The 27,547-nt window shown below is 40.0% G+C and overlaps 1 protein-coding gene across 13 annotated transcripts in view; it reads right to left on the reverse strand.

The window, feature by feature from the left end:
* nrxn1a (neurexin 1a) overlaps positions 1-27,547 on the reverse strand; it is a 213,807-nt gene that overhangs the window by 44,100 nt on the left and 142,160 nt on the right. For 11 of the 13 annotated variants that reach the window (XM_067368603.1, XM_067368608.1, XM_067368605.1 and 8 more), the window contains 5 exons: positions 27,102-27,483; positions 26,813-27,003; positions 25,752-25,925; positions 20,126-20,245; positions 2,037-2,218 (listed from right to left, as the gene is read on the reverse strand). In XM_067368603.1, coding sequence (XP_067224704.1) covers positions 2,037-2,218; positions 20,126-20,245; positions 25,752-25,925; positions 26,813-27,003; positions 27,102-27,483 — 1,049 coding nt within the window. Of the gene's footprint in view, positions 1-2,036; positions 2,219-20,125; positions 20,246-23,253; positions 23,281-25,739; positions 25,926-26,812; positions 27,004-27,101; positions 27,484-27,547 lie in introns of all 13 variants that reach the window. The other 2 variants (XM_067368597.1, XM_067368598.1) reach the window with 2 other exon arrangements.

A 27,547-nucleotide genomic window follows, 5' to 3' on the forward strand; every position in this document is an offset into this window, starting at 1 on the left:
GAAATGTCATTGCTGGCTATGCAGGCCTCACTGAGCCATTGGATTTCAACAAAAATATCTTAATTTGTGTTCCGAAGATTAACGAAGGTCTTACGGGTGTAGAACGGCATGAGGGTCAGTAATAAATGACATAATTTTCATTTTTGGGTGAACTATCCCAGAATTTTAAATAAACTAATATAAGATAGGGCTTGGATTAAGAAAGAATTAGGCCTTAGTTTAATTACGATCTAAGTAGCTTTTATAAACGTGCCTTAGAAAAAAACACTGGTGTGCATCTTGAGACAAAACAATGGCACTGATATATTTTAAGACATGTCAGTGCTTTCAGTTAAGACAGCTCAAACATTTATTTTAGTCTGGGACTAGCTTCAGCCTTGTCTGTGAAACCGGGGGAAAAGCTTATAAATGATAAAAAGGGAAAAAAAATCTAAACAAAAAAAAACATTACAAGCAATAAACAGACAGTGCTTTCAAGACCTGTGAGTGATCTTTCTCTATCTCAGCTTCACTATTGTTGATTATTATGATGACATTGAGAGCGGGAGATCTCTAATGCACTAATGCATAGATCTCTTTTGAAATAGAAGATGTGGTTTGTCCTGTCTGTTTGATCCCTCGAGACATAACTGTGTTTACATTAATTTTGAGTCATAAAAGCATTTTGAAATGCAAGTACATTTAACCACTTAAACGGAGTCATGCATGGCCACATGCGCGGGCACGTTTCACAAAGCGTGTGTCAGCATTTGAAATTGACATAACATAACTGAGGCAGCGTTCGTTGAGCATTTGTAAGGAAAATACCGGCTGGAGAGACGACACACTGCAAGCGTAAGCAAAGCACGCGTTTCTCTGAAGCCGTGAATGTCCTTGTAATTCGCTTCAACCTTTCCGAACTTTATTAAAGGTTATTTTATGGATGGTATGAGAGTGGTGTGTCGTGTGTGTGTGAGCAATTAGAAGCAAGCAGAATAAGTTTCTAAAGCACACGCAGCGCCATTGCGCATCTGTGGTTAAAAACGAAGCTCAGAATCGACCCAGAATCGTTTTTCCCATCTCTACTGTATAGTATGAACAACACAATATTAGATAGATTAAACATAAACTGTGCTTTTTTGTAGGCCAGGCAAGTGTGTAGCGTGCCAAGTTGATGCTTCCTCTGCAGACTGTTTTACTCTCACGTCACGTGACGAGAGTGTAATTGCAGCCTTTGCGGTAAAAAAAAAAAAACGCGATATTATCGCAAATGCAATTAATCGCTCAACCTGAGCAAAAAGCTGAGGAAATTGTGTTTTTTGACAAAGACTACCTCCAGATTGGATTAAGAACAATGATCAAAACAGATGAAGTAGATTGAGTCCATCAACACCCCCCAAAGCTTCACAGTCCTATAGCTAGTCGACATTTCATTCAGTAACATTAGGCAGTTTTGATTTATATGTTACTTAATGTTGATGACATATGATTACACATGAGATCGCTTGTTTCGTCTTCTTCGCATGTGCTTTGATGAGGAGTACTCTTTCAGAAGATGTGTCATACTGCCCCCTAGCGCATAACAGAAAACACGGAAACACTGAAAATTCTGTTTGGCGGGGAACGAGTAAAATCTGAAAATAAAGTTTAAACATTTGAACAAATTTAAAACAAAATTATGACTCAAGATTCTGCAATATTTCTTGGTCTAAACATGAACATTTGTGGCATTGATCATCTGACTCTTTTGTACAGACAGTCAGATGTTCTTTCAGCTCACTGGATAATTCTCAAATCATGCTTGATGATCATCATCAGGTTTGATACAAACTGGTAGAACTCATACAGCTCATTGCTGCTTTGTTAAAGTGAAAGGAGTTTGCACTAAATACTAAGAAAATCTGAAATTCATGTAATTTATTATTATTACTTAAATTGCCATGCTGACAATATAATTCATAATGAAAAAACAGTATTAAATAAGTAAAACATTTCCACCTGTGTTCTCAGACTTTGTGACCCAACTGTAAGTGTTTGTTTGTTTGTGTAAGACTCACAATCTGAAGCTGCAGGTAGTCTCCCAGGCCGGAAGAGCTGTCCACCCTAACCAGCACTGCATCCTTCTGCTGGGTGCTAAAGCCGACAGCCAGTCGGTCAGCTCGTGTGCTCGGTCTGTCGTTGGGCGGCCATGTGTACACAATGAGCCCTCCGTCACGTCCGAATATGTATGTGGTTCCCGCTGCAGAATGAGAAAGGGAGAGGAACAGAATATTAAGTGTAAGAACATCAAAGTAAGTGAGAAAACTATTTCCATTTCGCATGTGTGTGCGTGCATATGCATGGCTCTGCTCCATTACACAAAGCGCGGGAGTATCTTGATGAACCCATCAGCGTGCCAGACAGCCCCTGCTGGTCCCTGATTGGCTAAATTATAGCCCTTATGTGACCCTCGGAACGCTGATGTCACCAGGAGCACCTGTGTCTGCCGAAGCATGAGCTAAACACAGTCGCTCTTGCTACAACCACTCAACGCACGCAGCCCCCCATCCGAGCCCTGGGCTGATTGAGCTGATTACAGCCGCTCTCCTCACCCACCGACACACCGGACAATCAATCCAGCTTCACGGCCCCCAGCCCAGCGCCTACTTCTGCATGTATTTATTCTACCAAAGGTGGGCAAACACGGCACGGACCAGACAGCTATTCCTGCTCAGCGAGACGCATGCTAATGCCTGATGGAGCTAATTACAGTGTCAGAAGCAGGTAGCTTACTGTGAGCGGGGTCACTGTGATTCAACACCCTTCAGGAAGGTTTCTCGGGTATATCAACGTTGCTTTTTGCAGGGAGAGATAGAGAGAAATTGTACTAATGGAGTTGATCTCATTAACTGGTGGACTTCGGCAGCTCTTTTGATCAGGCGTGACTTCAATAGCTAAACGGGCGAAAGCGCTTCGATTGTGGCAGGTGCAGTCGGGGTAATGTTCGCAGAGCAAAGAGCTCATCAACCTCAAGATAACAGCCTCGGGAGATGCGAGACGCACTTCAACACTCTCCTCTCCGAGGAGCATGATTGCTGCGCTTCTGAGCTCCAGATGCAGATAAGACGGGCGGCGAAGCAGCACGGGGAAAAAACCCAGAGGAGGCCGGAGCTCTCAGATGAGTGAGAGGCCCCAAGTTAAAGTGCTGAGAGCGGTTTCAGAAGGGCTGGGTTATTTCCTGGCACGTTTCTGTATTTGCAGAGCCATGCTCATTAGCTCCACTCACTGTGATTTTCACCAGCGGGCTCTCGTCAGCCCCCTTGACCGCATCTCAATGAGACTGTTTCACACCGTGTCAGCGATCGGCCTGACCCCCTCCAAAAACAACACCCCTGGGGCAGGCACATTCGCTGACACGGGTACACAAATGTTCACAAGCGCGCACAGATTCATGCGCGAACTAACGCCCGGTTAGTGACGACTCCCTTGACGGGCTTTTTTTTTAAACGTAGGGAAATGAGCTCTGCTCATTAGCGGGGCTCAGATGGTTGAACTTCACACACACATATGCACACAGGCCATCATAGATGTGAAGCGGATAGGGAGAGCCAACGGATGAGATTTAGGCTCTGTTGAAATCTGTTTCGTGCGAACCGCTACGGCTGCCTGCCTCATATCTGTCGCTCAGTATGACGGCAATTCGCAGCTGTGGGTGAGTGAATGGATTTGCCGGGAAGGGAAGCGTAAAGCTGTGCAGAGATTTACGGGCACAAATGGGCAATGCACGGTGCACTGAAAGTTAAAATCAGTGCAATCAACTTTTAAAAATACAAGTTGACATCTGACTCATGAATGTATTTAAAGGGGCAGTTCAACCTAAAAATTCTGTCATTATTTACTCACCCTCACGCTGTTCCAAACTTGTAAGACTTTCATCTGTGAAACACAAAAGATATTTTGAAGAATATTTCACCTTATTCTGTCAATATAGTGGAAGTCAGTCACTGTCAGAAAAAAAGGTACGCTGCTCTCACTTGGGCGGTAGCCTAAGGTAGTGAAAAGGTACATCTTTGTACCTTACTTAGCCCTAAATGGTACACATTAGTACTTTAAAAATGCATATTAGTACCTTTTCCCTTTTGTACCTTAAGGTATTGCCCCAGTGACAGCGGCATACCTTTTTTTTTCTGACAGTGTGGGGTCCAAAGCAACTCCATTGACTGTCATTGTATACAGTTGATAAATAAACAAAGACGTAATTCAAAATTTCTTCGGTTACACTTCATTTAGGCTATCCTTGTTACAGAGTAATTAGACAAGTAAATGCTTATTAATATTATTAACAACATGTACTTACTAAAGGCAAAGAAGGTTTTGTTGAGGTTTAGTTGCTTGCAATTATGCATAATTTAGTATAGTATATGTGTAAAAAGACACTGTAAAATAAAGTTTTACCATATGTTCTTTTGTGTTTCACACAGGATAAAATACTTTTATGTTTGGAACAACATGAGAGTGAATAAAGACTTTTTTTGGTTGAACTATCCCTTTAAGGGACAATAAACATTGTAAAATAAACCCTAGACAGGGTGATCAGGACTTCATCCAAAGGGGAGTTTATTGTGTGATAATGATAGGCTGACTGAACATTATCTGTTTTTTTTATGTGGCTACTTAGCAAGTAAGTAAATAAAGTGAAAATTAATTATTGATTGGAGATGAAAAGATTTTATTTTGTTAGAAGAAAGAGACTGCACAGTGCTGGAAGACATAAAGCTCAAGTATTGCAGAGAGCTGTGAAGCACAAGTGGGAAAAATGGGTTTGAATCTGGCCTGCGTCAAGCCTTGATCCTGTTCTCCCTTTTTCTCTTGATAATTTTCTGTCATCTCCACTTGTTCTGCTGGATTCTGTGTTCGTGCAGTCGGCTCTTATCCCAACTACTTGGGCGCTTCTCCAAGACACCCTCTTTTCTTTCTTTCTTTCTTTCTTTTCTTATCTCTCTCAGCCTGACTTTTCACTCCCATCCCTGATGTGGTTAAGGAGCTTGCTGCCCTCCCTCTAACGGGGTTAAACCTCTTCTCTGAAGTCTATTTTCTGATGCTGTTAAATGAGGCAGGCTCTTTGTGCAAGCCAGACCATTAGCCCCTTAAATATGTTCAATCATCTCGGCTGGGTGGGCAGCTGGGTCTGGGTTTTAAAGAAGACCCTCGCTACCTAACAACCGTGTGGGTCTTTCCACTCCACCGCCCTTCTAAGGTCAATCAGCAGGAACAAGGAAAGGAGAGAGGGCCGACTGCCTCCCCATAGAAGAGCCGTGTGTGAATGCTTGGGAGTGCTGTTCTAATGAGATAGATATTACCTGGCCCTCTGGAATCCCATCATAGCCGTAATCTCCTTTATGTGCTGAAGAAATTAAATTACGTACCAGCTTCTTCTGCCAGGGTCTCGGAGCCTCCATACAGATCCCTCTCTACTTTTATACACAAGCTATAATACTAGTTTTGCTTAAACGGATAGTTCAGCCAAAATTGAAGCCCTCATGCTGTTAGCATACAGGTTTGGAAAAACATGAGGGTGATTAAATAATGACAGACGTTTCATTTTTTGGTGAATTATCCCTATAAGTCTCTTTATTTGCACAAGGCTGTAGAAGTTCTCATGAATGTTTCATCCTTTATTAACCCTCATGTTGCTAGCATACAGTTTTGACATGAGGATGATTAAATAATGATTAAATTTTCATTTTTGGACAAACTTTTGCCTTTAAGACTCTATATGCATAAGACTGCAAAAGTTCCCATTAATGGTTTTCATATGTGTTCTGACACATTGAGATATAGTGAGTTGGAATCAACATTGTGTAATTTCCCCTCATCCCCTCTTCAAACAATAATTTTCATGCAACAGTTATGAGAATGGAACAATTCATATTTCATCATCTGATTTCACAGATCCATGTTTAAATGCAAAATCAATGACATCCAATACTGTCATTGTCTTGGGGGCTTATAAGCAGCAAATCATACTGCTGGAAACACAATATTTATAAGCTGCGCTGAGCTGACTTTCCATCAATAAACATTTCAGAAACACAAAACATTGTGCTCGTTTCTCAGAATGGGGAATGAATTGAGCTCCCACTCTATTCTGCTTCAAGTCCCTAGATGCCTCTTTCCTGAGAACAGACGTATTGTAAGGGCCCTGGCAGTTTGGTCTAAAATTACAGTGCATTGTGTTGGGTTGCCCACCTCCTACTTGCATGCTAGAATGAGGAACATCAGTCAAACTCTGCAGGGTTGGAGTCATTCACCCGGTGGGCAAACACACACACACATACAAACAAACAAACATGCAGATCTGCACATCTAGTGTGTACACACAAATACACAAACACACACGTGCACCCCACTGGTATGAAAATTCTGTCAAAATAAACAGAAGGCAAAGTGAAGACCCCACATAGAGAAGTATACAAAAATCTAAAAGTAACACTTCAAACCACCAAAAACAAAATGACATACTGTAATTTAACCTTCATGCGTTTCAAGATCACTGCACTTAAGGTTATTCGAACGTATATCATCGTCAATTGAACCATTTACATACATTTCAAAATGTCTTAATAAATGCTTTGTTCCCACAAAGGAAATCAGACAATACTTGGTTTAATATTTCATTTTTTTTTCCTTTACATTTTGCTAGGTTTAAAATAAAAATAAAATCCTACATATTCAATGTGGTCTCAGATTTTTGGACACCACTGTATTTTTATTTTTTACAGGTATGTGGTGTATTGTTTTCTGTGTGTTTTGTTAGCTCATCCACCTGGCACGTTATGGACAGATTTTTTTTTTTGTTCAATTATGCTGAAAAGAATAGGTGTGTGTGTGTGTGGGCGGGAGTGAGTGTGTTGATGGTTTTTTATGTGAAGCAATTATAATGTTTACGTGAAATATGAGTCTGTGACATTGTATTTGTTTATTAAACATTCAGCGCGGGCTGTGCTGCGACTACAAAACCGAGGCTTCTGCAATAATAAACAGGCAATTAAAAAGTGAATTACTGCAGCTCCAATTACCAGACTGACACCACAGAGCTCCACACCAACTGGGTAATTACAGGCAACAGCTCGAGCGGAACACTGGCCAACCTAAGAGCGTACGGATGTGTAGATGAATGTGTGTATCTTTGCATATGAGTGTATTTGATGCTGTTAAACTGGCCGTTATCATCAGCAGAAACCGCAAGAGAGAAACGTTCATAAATTTGACTGTGGTTTCTCACACTCTCACCAGGAATCAACTTAAGGCGCAAGTTTCAAAGCGAGACGTCATGTTTATGACGGGTCTAGAGCAGCGCATGGTTTTATTGTCTGCCCGTGAAGGAATCCTCTGGGTGAATGACAGAGACTCTGTCTCCGGTTGCGAGAGTTTAGGCTCCATGGTGGGTGGGTGGCTGCCTCGGGACGCATTCGAGAGTCTACACGGACAGCTCTAATACTGTTCAGTTCCTGCACGCCTCATGGGTTTGATTTTTACATGCATCATTGGCACTGTCAAAACATTTTCTTTTCCTTTCTTTAATACTCTCTTCAGTTTTTATTGTCAGACCTGAGGGGGCTGAATGAATCAGATCTAATAAAACAATAAAAACCCATTATGAAATGTAAAGTCTTCTGAATTATTTCATGTTTGGTGCAACGCAATTCAAGGACAATAGCCTGACACAAACCGAATTTTCTACAAATCTGGAGAGCATTGCATTATACAGCACATTACGACAATACAATGTACCTTTGAGGATATTCGCCGCAGCTGACTCTATGCTGCTTCGTAGAATCATTCAATACATTGAGGCCTGGTTGGAGAAAAACCAGCAGTTCATATGTGAAAAGAGACCACTGAAGAGTGAAAGAGGCAGGGAGCACTGGGGTTTGTGGTCATGGTAGAGCTCTGGTACTTCTCCTGCTGACCTTTCCAGGGCCAATTAGGATAGAGCTGAGAATAAGCGGTCAGTGCTGTGCTGGCTGAAAGCCTGTCTGCTGTGGCACTTTAGTGGATGTTGTTTTGATTTGCTTTGTGTTTTTATAACGAGCTTTCGGCTCCTGAGCACCTCCAGGGGGGTTAGGAGACGATGAGGCTTAGGCTGAGGGTGTGTGAGTGTGTCCATTCTCCTGCGAGTGTATACGGATGTGTTGATCTGTGTGAATGATTTGCATTTTGTGTTTGCAAGAAGAAAAGCAAAATAAATAAATAAATCAAAGACAGTATGACAAAAAAAGGGAGAAATAACAGTAAGTAAAAAGTTAGGAAGGATTGTTTAGGAATGAAAAAGGACAGAAGGAAGGAAGGAAAGGGGGAGAGAAGGAAAGAATAAAATATTAAGAGGAAAGGAATGAAGGAGGGAAGGAAAAAGGAAAGGCAGCAGGGAGGAGGAAAAAGAGGAGAAATGGAAGGGAGGAGGAAAGGAAGGAAGGAAGGAAGGAAGGAAGGAAGGAAGGAAGAAAGAAAGAAAGAAAGAAAGAAAGAAAGAAAGAAAGAAAGAAAGAAAGAAAGAAAGAAAGAAAGAAAGAAAGAAAGAAAGAAAGAAAGAAAGAAAAAGAGGAAAGGAATAAAGAAAAGAAAAGAAGGGAGGAAAAGAGGGAGAAAATAAAATTAAGAGGACGGGAATGATAGAGGGAAGGAAGAGGGAAGGAAAAAGGAAAGAAGGCAGGGAGGAGGAAAAACAGGAGAGAAGGAAAGAAGGAAAATAAAGGAATGTAAGCAGAGAAAGAAAGAAAGAAAGAAAGAAAGAAAGAAAGAAAGAAAGAAAGAAAGAAAGAAAGAAAGAAAGAAAGAAAGAAAGGGGGAAGAGAGAGGAGGAAAGGAAAAAAGGAATGAAGGGAGGAAAAGGGGAGGGAAGGAAAGATGAAAAATGTAAGAGGAAAGGAATGAAGAAATGAATGATGGAAAAAGGAAAAGGCAGGGAGGAGGAAAGACTGGAGAAAAGGAAGGAAAGAAAGAAAGAATTAAAGAAAGAACGAAAGAAAGAAAGAAAGAAAGAAAGAAAGAAAGAAAGAAAGAAAGAAAGAAAGAAAGAAAGAAAGAAAGAGATGAGGAAAAGAGGAAAGAATGGGATGAAGGGTGGAAAAGGAAAGGAAATAAGAAAATATTAAGAGGAAAGGAATGAAGGAGGGAAGGAAAAAGTAAATAAGGCAGGGCGGAGGAAAACAGGAGGGAGGGAGGGAAGGAAAGAAAATGGGAAGAGGGAAAGAAGGAAGGAAAAAAAATAAAGGAATGTAAGCAGAGAAGGAATTGGAAAGAAAGAAAGAAAGAAAGAAAGAAAGAAAGAAAGAAAGAAAGAAAGAAAGAAAGAAAGAAAGAAAGAAAGAAAGAAAGCAATGAGGGAAAGAGAGGAAACAAAGGGAATTAAGGGAGAAATGAAGGAAGAGAGGAGGAAAACAGGAAAGAAAGGAATGAAGGAAGGAAAAGTGTGAGGGAAGGAAAGTAGAAAAATTAAGAGGAAAGGAATGAAAGAAGAAAAAGGGAAAGAAGGAAGGGTGGAGGAAAAACAGGAGAAATGGAAAGAAGGAACAAAATAAGAAGAGGGAATAAAGGATGTACCGAAGGAAGGAAAATAGGAAGAGTGAAAGAAGGAAGTACAGAAGGAAGGAAGAAAATTGAAGAAAAAACAAAAGAAGAAAGAAAGTGCTGTGTCGACGTTGAGGGATGAATTCACAAATAACTCTTTTATTAGACGGAAGCATGTGTAATAATCTTTGCAGGTGTGTGTGTGTGTGTGTTTGTCAGTACGTCCAGTCTAAGCCTCCCTGAGCCCCATGTGTGAGCTACAGTGACATAATGAGAAATCTCTCTGGAGGTTTGGCTTGACTGGGTTTAGATTACACACCCCAGCTATTGTTCCTTCTATCTCTCCCTCTCTTTCTTCAGATTCTCTTAGGAGAGTGTATAGCATTTAAAGAATCAATCACCTCCATACTATCAAGGGGATGATATGTCTTTCTCATATAAACTCGCACACACACACACAAAAAATGCTCCCACTATAGAGTGTATCTTGCAGTCACTCACTGTCTCACTGTGTTTGCTGGTGGAGATGCTGTATTGTTCCCGGTGGAATATCACTGTCAAGTGCATGTAGTCTCTGACCACTCTACTCATCCCTTTGCCTCTTTTAATTCACCCTATCTTCCTCTCAGTCAGGACAGCCTACGCTTTAAATTCTCAGCCTCTCAGAGTATCATATTTAACCAAGCACATCACCATTCACCAGCAAATCCACACCATCCTTTCATCACAGCAATTCGGGCCTCTCAAACTATAGCTCTGTCATAAAAGAGTGCAAAAAAGATAAAGGGAGATTACTAAGCCCCATCAGCTCGCTTACTCCAACCCTACTCAGATTTGCAATGATGGAGAAGAGCGAAAGCACACTAACGCAAACTCATTAATGGCCTTCAGAAACATATGCAGGCACGTAAACGCTCACACAAACGTTTTTTTAAAGAATGAGGGGGAGTGATGTTTAACCTACACTGTTCGATTTTACACTGCAAGTTACATATGATCCATTTTTCTGTAGGTGTGAGAGAATGCAACGTTCTTCTGCTGTAGAACTCCATCTAAATGTAGCTTCTGGTATATTTGTCAATGTAACTGTAGAGGAAAGGGGAGATAAAAGTGCAAGACTGCAGCAAAATGAGAGAAAAAAGGGGAAGGGATTGACTTTAAAAACACTGTGCTGGAGCCCAGGGTAACTTCTGATAATTTGCCTCGCTTTCTGCTTACATTTTCCATTCCCAACCAATCATTTTGGTGGGAGAGAGGGCACATTTACTGATGCACACGGACAAGGGCGCACGCACACACTTTTCTGCACTCCACATAACCTACTGTTAATGGTTTTTAAATGGTAATTTTGCTGCAACAACAGAACTCGTGCTGTTCTCAAACTCCTCGTCGCGGCATACTAATACAGGGCTGGAAGCAGGTAGGGTTGAGCAGATCTGCAGTTCAGCTGAGAAGGTGTCCGCTGGTGCTGTAAATAGCGTAGCAGACACATAGCTGGAAGCGGCTTCGGTTTTAGTTTATTATTATCAGAGCTCTTGAATTATGCTCAGCTGTGAACAATGTCGCCGAATATTCTCGGGCAAAAGAGGTCCGGAGTTTTGAGAGGTTTAGATTAGCTTGGCCGGGAGGGGGGCGGAGGCAGAAGCAATGGACCCTGATGCGCTGCCTCGCTGCCTGGGGGGACGCATACGAGCAGCGGGGCTCTGTGATCTCAGCACACCCTGCCATTAGAGACGCCAGCTGTGTCACACACACACATAGAAAAGAAGAATATGACAAAGACAGAAGGAAAGAGTGATAGGGAGAGAGGCAAGGAGGTAGAGAAGAAAAACTAAGAGCCTTTCAGAAAGGATGATAAATGACTCGTCTCACTTCACAAGCTTCCGCTCACTTCCTCCTGCCTCTATTCAATAGTGTGTTTTTTTTTTTATCAAAGCATAATCTGTGAGGATAATGCTGAGAGGCAGCCAGGTCTCGTTATATAAGTGCAGTGGATCACATACTGACAGCTCAAGCCCCTCTGCACACACAGCGTGGAAATCGCCCTGATAGTTTTAAACAGCCAGCCGCAATGAGACATTACAGCACAAACTGGGGGGAAAAATCTGGTGCAATAAAGCAGAAGGTGTTCAATTTTTACTGTATACCGTTCTCAGGAGTAGTGGCCAGTGGGGTTTAACAGCAATGTAGAAGTAATAGAGTTTCAAAGGAAGTGTACACCAGTGTAGAAATCGCAGGATGGCCCTGGGGTCTAATAGTCGCATAGAAGCCACTGTCCTTTCTAGACCTAATACATTCTATTTGGGTGGTTCGCTGAATTAAATCCACACACACACACACACACACACACACACCAACAACATGGTGACCATGATGTAATTTGAATATAATCTCATCATGTCAAAGGTCAGCTTGAGTCAGCGTGAACGGATGTGGCCTTTCGAACAGGAGAGGTTAAGGATGTGGCCCCGGTGCTTACATAAACACAGCCCCCTCTATGGCCCCTAGAAATAACACAGAGATGCATGTATTCAAGCATAGTCAGCGTAACGGGAGGCTGAATCGCTGGTCGCTAAATGATTATGGTGCAGCCAACATTATGCTCTCAACATTTGCACTCTGCATAATGCATCTGCATAATGTTCACAAACACCTCTTAAAGATCGCATTTGCAGCCTGACCACATAATTGCGCAAGTAGACCTCCGCCAGTTACCATGAGATTACAAGAGCATGATATTGTTTATTATGCGGAAATCTCGACACACAGAAAACAGAAGCTCTAGGAATGAAAGCTTACTGGATGCTACAGCTGAGAGGGTAAATGTGACAGTCGAAAAAGCTACGCACCATGTCCTGCCCGCAGGGGGGCGTGGGATCTGGCGGCAGGCACGAGGTGATGAGGCATATGTTGAGGGACGTACAGCTCCCCAGGCCCCTCTGCCAGAGCCAGGGCTGACCCCAAAGTCAGCGGTGGCAGCCAGAGAGCCAGGCGCAGGTTGATGCGGAGCAGGATGGAAGCAAGACCTCCAGGAGCCCCGCTGGGCCACAGACGCAGCATGCTACCGGAGTGCAAGGACTTTAAAGAGGGGCGTCCTCAAACCACCTGGCAACCCATGTCCCGCTCAAGCCTTGGATCCTGACCATGCAAGAGCCCAATCGCTGATGGAGAGGCAGAACAACAGCACGTGCTGAATCCACATGGAGAGGGAACTTCCACAGAGTTCTCTGAGGTATGGATTGAAAAAAGATTAGGTAAACTTCAGATAATGATCCTGGATTAAATTCCGCCCCTCATGGTATTCAAACACACAAAATCCTGCAGGAGAAAAAGGAAAGAAACCACGGAATCCGAGTACTCCAGTAAGGTAGGCGTAGTGGTGTATTGGAGAAGAGGGAGAAGAGAGCGAGCAGCCTTTGTTACAGACCTCCCAGCAGTCCTGGACTTTTCCAGTGCACTCTATCGCCTGAATCCCAGCTGTATCCCATGAAGACAAGGCTGCATCCCTCGTTATCCCCGTGGAGAGAATAGGAGAGGAGCAGGGAGACTACCAGAAGCGATGGCACACACAAGACGAGATCGCCGCTGCAGCATTTAACTCAATACAGAGAGCCTCTCCCCCTCCCCAAACGACAAACACACTCTCTCACACACACCACACAAGAGCTGCTGCTGCTGCTGGCTGGCTGAGACCGCACTGCCTCAGAGGAAACATTAGCAGGCACACCAAAGGAGAACAGGAAGAGAGACCCAAGAAAGGGCAAGAGTGGTCAAGTGGTCCTCATGTGAAAAGGTTGGTCAGAGTATCTGAAAATGTCAGCATGAAGAAAGTCCTTCCTCTTCTCTTACTTGTCACAGTGCCTCTGTAGCGGAAGCGTTCCTAAGCAGCATGCTTAGAGGAAAAGACCCTCTGAATGTAGAGAAGGGGAAACAGAGAACGGTGAGGCTTCGCTGAGTTTTCCTCCCCCTCTTTTTCTCTCTCCCTCCCCCTCGATCATCGGGGAGGCGCGTGCAGCTGTGGAAAGGGGGGGTCTCGTGTCTCGTCCTCCTAATCGTTGTTTCTCTCTTCCTGTCTTCGTTTCTCCTTGACAGAGGGGTGGCTCGAAGAGAGTGTGGGCTCCCTCTCCCTTCACAAACTAGTCAAACCTTGATATACTCCTCCCTCTTCGGCCATTGTGTAGCTGTATGAGTTCTCTTACTGGAAGGACAGTCATTGGGTGCATTTCAGTACCACAGACAGCGCCTGCCTTGATTCAATAGCATTCTTTCTTTGCAAGATGCAACAATAGCTTCAAGGCTTCAAGTAAGGCTTAATATGTAATTGTAATCTAAATCTAAGTGTTTTATAGTTTGACATTTTATTTTCAATTAAACTAGCACAATGGTTCTCAACTGATTTTGCTTCAGAATTGGTGGTGATTAAAGGGTTAATTCACCCCAAAATGAAAATTCTGTCATTAATTACTCGCACTCATGTCATTCCATACCCGTAAGATCTTCGTTCATCTTCGGAACACAAATTAAGATTTTTTTGATGAAATCAGAGGGGTTTTTTTTATTCCCCTTAGAAAGCAACGCAATTACCACATTCAAGGTCCAGAAAAGTAGAAAAAAAATTGTTAAAAAAAGTCAACTTTACTGCAGTGGTTCAACCTAAATAGCGACAAGAACACTTTTTGTTCTATGTCAGAACGCTGACTCCGTATTGGCCGACGCACGTGTGTGATGCTGATGCAGGAGCTGGCCAATAATGAGCCGGCGTTCTGACATAGAACCTGGAAGGGCTGAACATAAACAGCGTAGATATTGTTGAATAAAGTAATTATTTTGGGGGTTTTTTTTGGGCACAAAAATATTCTTGTTGCTTAATAACATTAAGGTTGAACAACTTTAGTCATGTTTAACAATATCTTCACAACCTTTCTGGACCTTGAATGTGGTACATACATTGCTTTCTATGGGGGATTAAAAAAAACCCTCGGATTTCATCAAAAATATCTTAGGGGCCATTTACATGACACCGTTTTCAACTAAAAACTGAAAACTTTTAATGCGTTTTGGCCATTCATGCACGACAATGGCGTTTTGGAGGCCTGAAAATGCAAACTTTTGAAAACAGGTTTCAAAGCGCAAGTTTTAAGTTTTTGTCGCAAAAATGCGAATCTGTGAAAACGATGAGGTCATGCACACGCACATTATATGTTCAGTCTATAGTGTTTCATCGCCATCTAATGGCCTGCCAGCAGAAAACAGCGTTTTAGTCATTTTCATGGATTCGTATGAATGGGGATCGTTTTGACAATGGTGTCGTCTGTATGCGGAAAACTCAAAGGAAAAACTTCTCAGTTTTAAGCATGTCGTTGTAGTGTAAACATACCCTTAATTTGTGTGTTCCGAAGATGAATGAAGGTCTTATGGGTTTGGAACGACATGATGGGGAGTAATTAATGACAGAAATTTCATTTTTGGGTGAACTAACCCTTTAATTTTACGGTTTTTGAAAATGAGGGCAAGTCAGGCAACCTGATCATGCTGCCATCTGCCTAATTTGTCTAGTTTGTATCATGCAAGATAAGTGACATGCATGATAAGTCAGAATACTGCTTAGATGGATGCCCAGACTTTGACATCAACAGAAAAAAGAGACTGGAAACATTTTCTTAAAGGTACAGTTAACAAAAAAAAATAAAAAATAAATAGAGAAATTCTGTCATCATTTATTCACCCTCATATAATTCCAAATCAGTATGACTTTATTTCTTCTGTGGAACACAAAAGAAGATATTTAGACTGTTTTTGTCCATACAATTAAAGCCAATGGAGTACAAAACAACACTGAACCAAACTGGCTTCCATTTTTATGGACAAAAAACAGACATTATTCCACAGGATTGGAATGACTTATTGCCTTTGCATGATCATATGGTTAGCATTTTAGCATTTTAGTTTTTGTTTTTTTACCCTGCTGTGAATGACTGGTCACAATCCACTAGTTGAGAACCACTGGTCTATTTGAAGCCCCAATTTAGTCTAAATAAGCAGTTTAAAAGAGTCATCAGTCAAAACCCCTAAATCTCTGTTTTGTTACTGTGATTTTTAAACTAACAAACAAAGCAAAAGAAAGGAAAATTAATTAATATAATGAATGTGTCAGTTTCAACCTCTCCCTAATGTGGGTTATAGGAGGAAGTCTGCAGGTGTGCTTCTCCATAGAGACTCCAGTTGGAGTGTGAAGAAAGATGCTCTAAAAGTGACACTGGTGTCATCTCCTCTCACACAAGGAGATCGTTCCTACTCCCTCCTCTCAGCTTTGAGCATCGTTAGCACTGTATAATTAAAGTTGACAAAGCCGGGTGATCAGAGCCGCCTCGCCAGGGGCTCAAAGACAGACTCCAGCAGGAGCTGAAACTGCTCTGTTTGGAAGACAATTTTATCACTGTGACTTTAGCAATACCCAGTGTTGTACATAATGAAACATAACATCACAGCTCCAGAGGTTCGCAAAACAATTTGGAAACCAGATTGCTGCATTCATAGTGGGTTAATTGTTCTCTGCGATATAAAAAGAATGTGAGAACCCCGCCTGCAAAATGAGCGTGTGTTACATTTTCTGTTTACAAGGCTGCCACCTAATGGTGAAGGCTGGGTGTTGCTTTAAGCAGAGGACCCTTGCCATTCTCCGGTAGTCACATGTTTGAGCCAATCCATTTCTTTTTTCAGCTGACCTCAAAAGCAGATTCAAAGGAAGTAGAGCATGTTTTAATACTGCTGCTTCCATTCTGTGGAGGAAAAAAGGTTTCAAGTATTTTAAACAGTAGGAGACACATGAATGGAAAGGTCTGTTTTTCCCTTCCTTCCTTTCGTTTCGCTCCAGCTTTTGTGCCGAATGTTCTGTTGTTCTGCCCTGCTTTTTGTTTTTTTTTATAAAGAAAGGAAGAATGATTCACAATGTAAAAAAGGGGACAAATAAATAATAAACCCCACAGTCATATTCCTCTCATTTTCCCTCTCTCCATCTATCCATTGACTACAACCCCATCAACCCCCACCCATGATGCTCCAGTAACCGATTGGATATTGTTTATTAAGAAACAAGATCTTTGATAAGCAAAAAGCTAATTAAAAATGAAGCACGTCTTTAAACACATATTGTTCGGTTAGTGAATGGACGAGTGCGTCACAGTCATAAATAGCGCAATTCATCAGTTGTAATATCGCATTTCTCATGTGAGAATCATGTTATCTCTTCACGTTTTTCTCTATAGCTGTGGTCATTTTTTAATCACGTAATTCTTACAGCTATTATCTGCGCTCTGCGTCTTTAATAGGATTTACTTTCAGTGAACAACCTGACATTTGTCTCTGCCATTTCTCATTACTAGTTACAGTTTTCTGAAGCGCTCTTTGATAACCAGCTCACCAAACTGCTCGATAGTAGATATACAAATTTGAAATGTGTCTATGTTTGATGAGACTAATGGACAAATACTCGGACCCAACACTCAAAGTTAACTTTTGCCACAAATGCCAGTGATGAAGAAAATATACCAGCCTAATATTACAGGTCATGAAACCATGTTTTTTTTTTTGTTTTTTGTTTTTTTTTAAATATTAACAATCCAATATTCCTACATTTGTCATTATGAAAAATAGATAAAAGAAGAAAAAGAGAAAATTTACCAGCCTAATACAACCTTCAGGCCATGAAATCATATTATCTGTATTTTTTATTAAAAATATGAGTATGAATAATTAATTAAAATTTGCATACATTTGTCATTATGAATATTAGATTAACTAGTTGTTTTTTCCTTGCATAAATATAGAAATCAAGAAAACTTACCAGTCTAAATATTTCTTATGAAATTATGATTAAATGAAATTATATTTTGTGTTATTTCTAATAAAATATTTATGTTATTAACCAAAAATATTACTAATAATATTATTAATCTCTCAGAGGAACCAAACAAAAACATGAAGATCATAATTTTGTTAATATTTGTATTTGGTGGATTAATGCAAAGACATTTCTTCAAATGTAACCCTGGACCACAAAATCAGTCATAAGTCTCACGGGTATATTTGTAGCAATAACCAACAATACACTGTATGGGACAAAATTATCAATTTTTCTTTTATGCCAAAAATTATTAGGATATTAAGTAAAGATCATGTTCCATGAAGATATTTAGTACATTTCTTACCATAAATATATAAAAAAATTATTTTTGTGAGTGGATATGCACTGCTAAGTTCTTCATTTGGACAACTTTAAAGGCAATTTTCTCAATGTTTTGATTATTTTGCACCCTCAGATTCCAGATTTTCAAAGTAGCTGTATCTCGTCCAAATATTGTCCTATCATAATGAACATCAACTGAATATACATCAACGGAAATCTTATTTATTCATCTTTCAGATCATGTATAAATCATATATCTTTTTTTTTTTTTTTTTTAATTGACCCTTATGACTGATTTTGTAGTCCAGGGTCACATATGTTCTTAAAAAAATTAAATTTAACCATGTATTATATTGTAATCACATATAAAATCACTCGCATTTGGCGCGTGGCAAGTGTTAATTCTGGAACCTGCACCCTCCCCTGCAGGAACTTGTGTATTGATCAGTGTGCGTGAGTGAGAGAGAGCGAGCTTGCATTAGACATAGGTCTGTAGTATGTGCAGTGCAGGTATTAAGGTGAAATGGTGTGTTTATGTTTGTGAGCCTCAAACCCAGGCTTTACTCTCTGCCACTATGCTCAGAAAAAGCCTCTTTTTCTTTGCACTGCCTTCACGGCCTGATGATCACTGGGCTTGGGCTTCTACATGAGCCTATGTATGTGTGTGCGCATGGGCATATGACATTAATATAGTGTGCACATATACTGTCTGTTCATTGCACAAATAAGTGCACAGTAAAAGACAGTGATTCAATCTGTAATCATTAACCCACGGACCTACATACAATAACAAATGTGAAACGTGAAAATCCACCAATTTATTTCATTTATCAATCTGAATATCACTGTATATATATCTGGGGGGGGAGAAAATGTGTTTCTCTTTATAATTCTAATTAGGTAGCAAAAGCGATGCTATCTTCCTCTCCCGTTCTCATCTAAAAACACACACTGAATAGATTCCAGCGAGGTGTGGGGATGCGGATGATGTAATGCAAGCCGTCTATGTGGTTTCTTCCTCCTGAACAAAGGCGGGCTCTTATCAGTTTGGCAAACCCGCAGAATGGATTAGCTGTGCATGGCTTGAGCCTGTAATAGATCTTCTCCGTAAACCATCTCAAGGACTTTCACTCTGCTTCAGATTCCTGGCACTCAGCACTTTCACAGGCAACAAGCACTGGGGCTTTTCACACCAAATTCAGTCAATGCTCTTCTTGAGATACAGCTCAATATTACAAACCCATTCATAAATGCCCACGCACACAAATCCAAGAACACGTGTTTCCCCTAGATATAATTTAGATCCATGAAAACAGTCTATTAAGTCTATTTTTTTCCTCATTGCAGTATATTGCAATATATAACATGGCGCAGATCCCAACTATGCACTGTCCACTAACCCCCTCTAGTGGTGTAGCAGAAGAATGCACTATTTTGGCAGCATGCATGCACTAAGTATAATATGACTTTGTTCAGAAAGGAATACTAACTGAATACTACACCTACTAATGCATACATTTCTTAAAAAAAAAGAATAAATGAAACAATAGTCTTTGGTACCAACATTGTCACAATCTCATCCATTTTGCATCTTGAATAAGTTATCATCTTGAAATAAAAACGACTACTCCTTTTTGATTCAACTGTTTAAAAATACCTTTTTTTTCAGTCCAATCAAAAAATTAGTCAAGTCATGCACAGTGCATTGAGGGATATATTTTACTGTGCAGTATGATCAGTACATATATCATGTATAGTAAGAATATTATAGTAGATATGCATGCATAAAACAAGTTGATCTTTTATATTTGCTAATGTGTATATTGGCTGCAACATTGAGTGTGACTTTTTTTATGCAACACAAACATATTATAAATGCAAAATAACTGTTTTTACTTCTGAGATGATAACTGCACTTATTCTCTGAATAAAACAGGTTATGTGACATACTACTTAAAATGCTCATTGTTCAAAATGCATAAACACTGTTGCACAGTATTGTGCTGGGAGCGTGTGGTGTATTCTGTGTAGTATGCAGTACACAGTAAGCTAGTATTCTGTTCCAAAAATAGCCACTTTCTAAGGGTCAGTGAGATTTCATTTTAATTCAGTGAGACATGTCACATCTGATGCATCAGTAGAATCTCACATCTTTTGATCTCAGTCTTTGTATTAAGCATAGTGCATGAGGTTTGATTATAAATTGGTACGTGTTTATTTTTCAAATTTTACATATTCAATACCATTTTCCAAAAATATAATAGTCATCAAACTGGCTGATGTTTTTTATAATAGAATAAATCATAGCAGCACAAGTGCTCTCATCCACTGGCAAACCAATTTGGGTGGTTCTGGATCAGTGCGTTGGGTTTTTCGACAGTAGTTGAAAAGCAAGAGAGCTAATAGACTCACGGTCATTGCAGAGCGGCCCTCCAAATGATGTCATGCTGCAGTCGCAACTGAACCCCTCCCACTGCTGCAGACACACGCCCTGATTGGAGCAAGAATCCTCTTGACAGGTAGTGCTGGGGCCTGAAGAAACCGATGACAGTGTAGAGAGAGAGAGAGAAACAGACAGAAAGAAAAAGAGAAGGGTATATAAATTCACAAGCCCCTTAAAACATAAAATCCAAAGTAGTGAAAGGCTTTTATTGCAGCAGAAAAAGCCACACTGAACCATCCCATCTGCTCACTCCCCATAGTGAGGACAAAATCTTCTTTTAACTACACTCTTTAGGGATCTAAATTGGGTGAAGAAAATACAATATATTCAAAATGCATACAAATGTGGTACATTCAAATATAACTTCTGTAAAAGAAGATTCATGAACCATGGTGATTCACTGAATAAAGTCCTGTACAAAACAGAGCTTATAAGGTACACTCAGTAATTTTTTGGTTTATGTTGCACAGGCTAATAATAAGACTACATCCGAAATCACATACTGTCTAAGTTTGTACTGCATTTGATGAAGAACTTACTTCATCACTGTTAAAAAGTACATTCTAAAAATATGCATATGTTTAGTATTAATAGAATCAGGACACACTTTATCGAGTATGTTGACAATGACATATGATGTTAGCTGTGTCGCTGTTTTCTTCCATTTACAAATAGTAAAGTGTCCACTAGATGTAAACCGGGCAGTTTTTTGAATACTATTAAGACATATTCCTCATTTGACCAACTGCTTTTTGCACAATACTGTATATTAGTAAGGAAGTAGCCATATTTAGATGCCCTGTTAGACTTAGACTGACTCCTAGTGGTTTAGATGTACACTACTGTGTAAAGTTTTGGGGTCAGTAAGATTTTTTTTAAGGGTTAGTTCACCCAAAAATGACAATTCTGTCATTACTCACCCTCATGTTTTTCCAAACCATGCCATTCCAAGACTTTTGTTCATCTTCAGAACACAAATGAAGATCTTTTTGATGAAATCTGACAGCTATGTGACTAACACTTTGACGCTTCAAAAAGATCATAATGAGATTGTAAAACGAATCCATATGAATCGAGTGGTTTAGTCCAAATTTTCTGAAGAGGCTCGATCAACAGATTTAATTTAGGATTTTATTCACATATAAACATTGAAACTTTTCTGTCTATGGAGGGACAGAAAGCTCTTAGATTTTATCAAAAAGATCTTCATTTGTGTTCTGAAGATGAACAAAGGTCTTACGAGTGTGGAACGACATGAGGGTGAGTAATTAATGACAGAATTTTCATTTTTGAGTGAACTAACCTAACTAATCTAACCCAATGTAACAAAATAATAATAAAAAAATAGTTATGTTTTAATATATTTCAAAAGGTAATTTATTCCTGTGATGGCAAAGCTCAATTTTTAGTCTTCAGTGTCACATTAGAAACTTTAGAAATCACTCTAATATGCTGATTTTGTGCAAAAGAATTATAGTTTTGGTGGTAACCTTTTTTTTTTTTGATGAATAGAAAGTTAACAAGAACAGGATTTATTTGAAATTGAAATATTCTGTAACGTTATAAACATCTTTACTGTCACTTTAATTTAATCTATCCTTGCTTAATTTTAATATCAATTTCTTAAAAATTACACACACACACAAAAAAAGTATTATTTTGTTACTGACCCCAAACTTTTGAATGGTACTTTAGCATTAAACAAAAAGCAATTATCTGTAGTAGATGTCATTGCAGAAATGCGCTATTTGTTGTGATTAACTTATTCCACAAGAAAAAGTATATAATAGGTAGGTTACCGAGATAAATAAATGTTAACATGTCTGTCCCCATGCAACTTGTATTACACTGATATGACTGAAGTGTTCGTCTCATGTGAGTATACATTATTTTTAAAAAGTATTATTCATCTCATTAAGTGTAAAACTTTTTTAACAAAAGGGTTAAAGAAAAAAAGAAAAAAAAAAAAAGAAAAAAAAATCACTGAGTGTGCCTTTAACCAGTCTCATTACTCAAGAAGACATTAAATGTGGACAAGTGACTTGATTTTAAAGTGCAATCCAAGCATTGCACCAGAGGCTCTATTGGCGGTAATGCGCAGTGTATTGGCTGCAGTAATAATACAGGCCCCCGTGTGATAATAACATCTGCTCCTAGTATTGCTGAGGTGAGTTTAAAGCAGCAGCACTCCCTGGGGGCTCGGGGCTGTAAGATAAATGGGGGCCGTCTGGAACAGCTCATTTTGTGTTCGGCCTACAGAAGCGAAGCGACGGGGCGACGGGCCAGGCATATTACAGCCTGCGGAAACACTTCTGTTCTCATTTCTCTCATTACTTCAGCCGGCATGTAAAACAGGCCCCTGGCCCTCAAACGCTCCCTCCTCTCCATCACTCAGCCATTTGGCCAATCAGTCGCACATTTGCGGCTTGGCCACTTGACTCGGAAGTGAAGCGAGTCTGGCAGGGAGAAGGAGGAGGAGAGAGAGAAACGCTACGACAGTCGCCGGTGCGATCCAGATGAGCGCCGCTCCTCCTGTCTCACCTGATCTGTCTGAGCGAAGCTCATTTAAAGTCTCAGGCAGAGAAACAGAGGGTTGGCTCGTTCCCCCGATGAGATTCTCTCAAACCAAGTGTTATATATCTGAGCGGAGTAATCTGGCTTCGAACTCACGGGAGAGATTCCCTAACCGCTTGGGAAATTCCATCTAGTTTTAAGGCCCTTATCGGGGGTAAAGGCTACAGACTATTTCCGTCGCATTTTTGTGTGGAAGGACTTGAGACTGCATGCAGTGGGTGGGGGGAGGGGGAGGCACTGTCGGAAGAGGAAAGGGGGGACACATGCCTCCAGTAAACAACAGAACAGATGTACGCTCCAATGAAAAGAGAAGTGACGGGTAAAGTGAGGGACACAGGACACTCTGAGACATTTTAAGACCGGGGGGCTGTAAATACAAGGTGTGCGGAAGGTGCTTGTATTTACGGTGATGGAGTTACTAGAGCGGCTGCTGGGCAAACGTGATCTACGACATCAGACGGTCACACTGGAGGAGGGGAGGAGGGGGCATCAGTTAAGACACACATACTGTATGGCTATCTACCTTGCAAGTCAGCTTTCAGCAATGCAACTTTTGTCAGCCAAACGAAAAAGAAAAACAAAACAAAATATATAAGATGTTAGTAGAGGCACTGGAATGTCTGTGATTATAACAAATTAAGTTGTTAAAATGTAAGGGAACAGAGAGAGGAAATAAAGAAAGTAGATGAAAGTAGACAGAGACCCAGGGGAAAAGAGAGGTGGAATTAGAGATGGCAAAAAAAGAGTCAGTCAGGAACAGACATGAGAAAAGCCAGTAAGCGTAGGTTTGGTTTGAACACAAGGACATTTTTCAGCCATGATTATACCCTAAATGTGATCCCAAAATGGTTTTACTAAAAATTAATATCAAAAGGTTTATATTAATTTTTAAAATTGAGGTTCTTTACAGTTGAATACTTTGATGGATATAAACACTATATGTGTGTATATTTTGTCATACTTTCAGACTAAAATGCTGAAAAATCTTCCTGGAAATGTAACAAATAGGTTTTCTTTTAATAGTAGGGTTATGGTTAGTAGTTTAGATTGATTTAAAAGATTTATTTAAAAATAATATCAGTCAACGGATAGCAAAAACTGCTGCTTTTTTTATTTGATGAATTATTTGAATTAAAGGCACAATATGTACGATTTTTAGATTAAAATATCCAAAAATCACTAGAACAATGTTATATTTTGTTGACTTGTGTACTTACATTATCCCAAACGTTTCCAACAATGTGTAAATCCAGAGAAATCAGCAATTTTAACCAGGACACTGACTGTGTCATTGCGTCGCCTGTCAATGACTTCATATCTGCGTTACCCCAAGAAACCATGGAAATGCCAAAGATGCTTTAAAGGGATAGTTCACCCCTACTTACAGAAAAAAAAGGACCTAATCATAGAAAACTAATCATTGGTATATAGCTCATCATGGTTAGTTTTATTGTTTGAATCGCTTGTTTCCTTGATCTACCATAAGTACCATGTTTTTACCATGCTTCTGAGACAACACTGTTTTGTCGAGTGGCTAACATGCATGATCAGTGAGAACTTTCTCCATCATCAAATATATTTTAAAATCAATTGCATGTCATCAACACAAGTCATCCAGTTTTTATTAATATGATATTCTAATATCGATTGTGATTACTGCAAAGTGCAACAAGTCTCTCATACCAGCCACCGAGCGAACGCACATTATAACATAACTTTCAACACACTGTATTTAGTATGATACAACGGCAGCATAAGCATAATAAAAGCTCCGCTGGATTTGAGACTGGTGTATCACGCAGGTATCTCTTAGCATTCGCTTCAGTGACCTTGTACTGCTCCCACGCCTCTTGGCCCGCCCTGCTTCACAGTAACGTGCACAGTAAGCTCATTCATGAACATTATTTCTGCCTTTTCTTTCTATGATTTCCTTTCCATCATCTGTTGAGGTAAAGATGACAACTCCCATGAATCCACGCTCATTCACGCCGTCATCAGTGAAAATTACATATTGTGCCTTTAATGTTTTTGAAAGAAGCCTCTTATGCTCACCAAGGCTGCATTTATTTGATCAAAAATGCAAAAAACTGAAATATTGTGAAATATTATTACAATTTAAATGAACTTTTTTCTATTTGAATATGTTTTACATTTTATTTCTGTGATGTCAAAGCTGAATTTTCAGCAGCCATTACTCCAGTCTTTGATGTCATGTGATTGTTCAGAATATCATGCTGATTTGGTGCTCAATAATCATTTCTTATTATTATCAATGTTGAAAACACGTTGTGCTGCTTAATATTTTTGTGGAAACCTGATTTTTTTTTTTTTCTTCCCAGGATTCTTGAATTGATTAATTGAAAGTTCCCAGAAGCCTGAAACCGGTTAAAATGTCACTTTCAATAAGCACAATATCTCTATCAGTAAATCTAATGATTATTCTTATATTCCCAGTTTTTCTTTTAATAATGAAAAAAACTATTCAGTTTAACACATTCAATTAAACTTTAAAGGACAGAAAACAAAATAGCCTGCTTTTGCTAGCCTCCCGCAGCAGTCCAATGGTCCATTCTCAGTTATGTTAGTAACACTGATGCTTTGCTTTTCTATCTTTCAGAGCTTTGATGAAAAAAGGATTACTGTTAACTTTGGTAGCTCTAATGAATATGCTACTAAAAAACTGGCAGTAATCAGTCTCTTTTCTCTCATATATTCAGCTTCATCACAGTTATAGCTTAGGAAAAAACACAAGGTCTCTTGACATTGATAGGGACATGTCCGTATCGTTCACCCCTAATCTACACCCCCTGTTTCCAACCGAGGAAAAGAACACAGAAGCCTGAAACACATTAAAACTGGCCCAGCATGAAGAAAACACAAAACAGATAGTGAAGAGAACAAGAAGCAGAGAGGATGAACAGGAGTGCATGAGATGAGACAAGGATTGGAGATTGCAGTCATTAAGCGAAGGACTGCACTAAGCCGATCTGGTGTCTGTGCCATTCATACCGTTTTCCTCACCTTCGCATCCTCTCTCCACCTGGCCGGCATTGGACAGTGCGTCTGACAGCAGGTCTGGCAAACGGCCGTTCAGGTCTACAGATGCCAAGCAGCCCTGGAAGCCCTCTTTAGAATGCACCAGCTTTGGCAAGTCCTTATACATCTCTTTGGCCACACCTCCCACATACAAATCACCTGTGGAAACAGGAAATATTATGCTCTGACTGACAATGTCTTTTCATTTCAACTATCAGGGGAGCATGTTATGTAAACACCCATAGAAAAAGTACACCACTTCCCCCTGCTGGTCCATTTGTTTATTGCAATACACAACATGTGAATACAACTTGGCACTAAGATAAAGAACGCATACACACTACTGTTCAAAGGTTTGGGGTCAGTGAGATTTTTTTTTTAAGAAATTCATACTTTCATTCAGCAAGGACGCATTACATTGATCAAACATGACAGTAAGGACCTACTGTAAGTTAGTATAATGTTACAAATTATTTCTATTTCAAAAAATGCTGTTCTTTTGTACATTCTATTCATCAAAGAATCCTGAAAAAAAACAAAAAAAAACATCATGGTTTCCACAAAAATATTAAGCATTATAAGCGTTTTCAACATTAAAAAAGGGAAAGAAATGTATGCTGAGCATAAAATCTGCAAATTAGAATGAGTTCTGGAATAGTGTTGTTAAAAGTACCGACTTCGATACCAAGTCGAACCAAGTGATGAGTGCGTGAACACAACGGCCAATCAGAGGTGTTAATGAATCTGCTCAACAGCGCTCAAAGCGTCACATTTTTAAAATTTCAGTACCGACTGAACACTGATCATATGAATGCTGAAAATTGAGCTTTGCCATTACATGATTAAAATGGATTTTTAAAATATAAGTAACACTTTACAATAAGGTTCATTAGTTAACATTAGTTAGTTAACTACATTCATTAACTAATGCTTAGCTAATGAACCTTATTACAAAGTGTTACGTATATTTTAAAAATCCATTTTAATCATGCAATGGCAAAGCTGAATGATCAGAATCATTCTCATAAAGAAAATATCAAAAGTACCTTTCAGATCCAGGTTCTTGGCTCCCATGGTAGTCTGTGTGGTGATTTTGGTGTCTATTTTGACAGTGTGAAGGTTGTTTGTATCTCTTGAGATCATCACATTGTGCCAGTGATTGTCATTCAGAGGTGTGTTGGAATTTCCTTTGATGAGATGAGCTCCATTTCCCAGATCTGACACATAATGGAGATATCTGCATGCACACAGCCATGAAAACAATTAGTGAAGGAATTATTACATGGTCTACGCATTCAAATCAAATGTGGCACGTTAAAAATGAATGAATCTCACCCTTTTACCAGCTCTACTACTATGAAGTCATTGCCATCTCCTCGGTTGTACAGGATGAGCCCATCTGGTGAAGTGGTCTTAAACTGGAAGAACAAGTGCATGGAGTAATAGGCCTGCAGGGTGGGCAAGGTCACATAGCTAGAGCGAGACTTGAAGGTCACCGGATCTGCAACGATGCTTCTGTAGCCGATCATGGCGTTCAGTTCACAGTAGTCAATGTCGCCGTTCTTGCACAGGTCAATGTAGGACATGCCATTGAAGGACAGACCCTGCAGGTGTCCAATGAAGTTGGAGGGCACGGCGGGCATGTACCGCTTCTCTGTAACGATGCCTGTTTCCACATTGTGGAACTCCAGCTGCGTGTGGTCCCCCGTGATTTGACCTTACCAAGGCGAATAATCGAAAACAGATTAATGCAGGAAGGGTAGGGTGTCGAAACACAGGCC

This window comes from Chanodichthys erythropterus, chromosome 19 (assembly GCF_024489055.1).
Source record: "Chanodichthys erythropterus isolate Z2021 chromosome 19, ASM2448905v1, whole genome shotgun sequence".
Lineage (NCBI taxonomy): Eukaryota > Metazoa > Chordata > Actinopteri > Cypriniformes > Xenocyprididae > Chanodichthys > Chanodichthys erythropterus.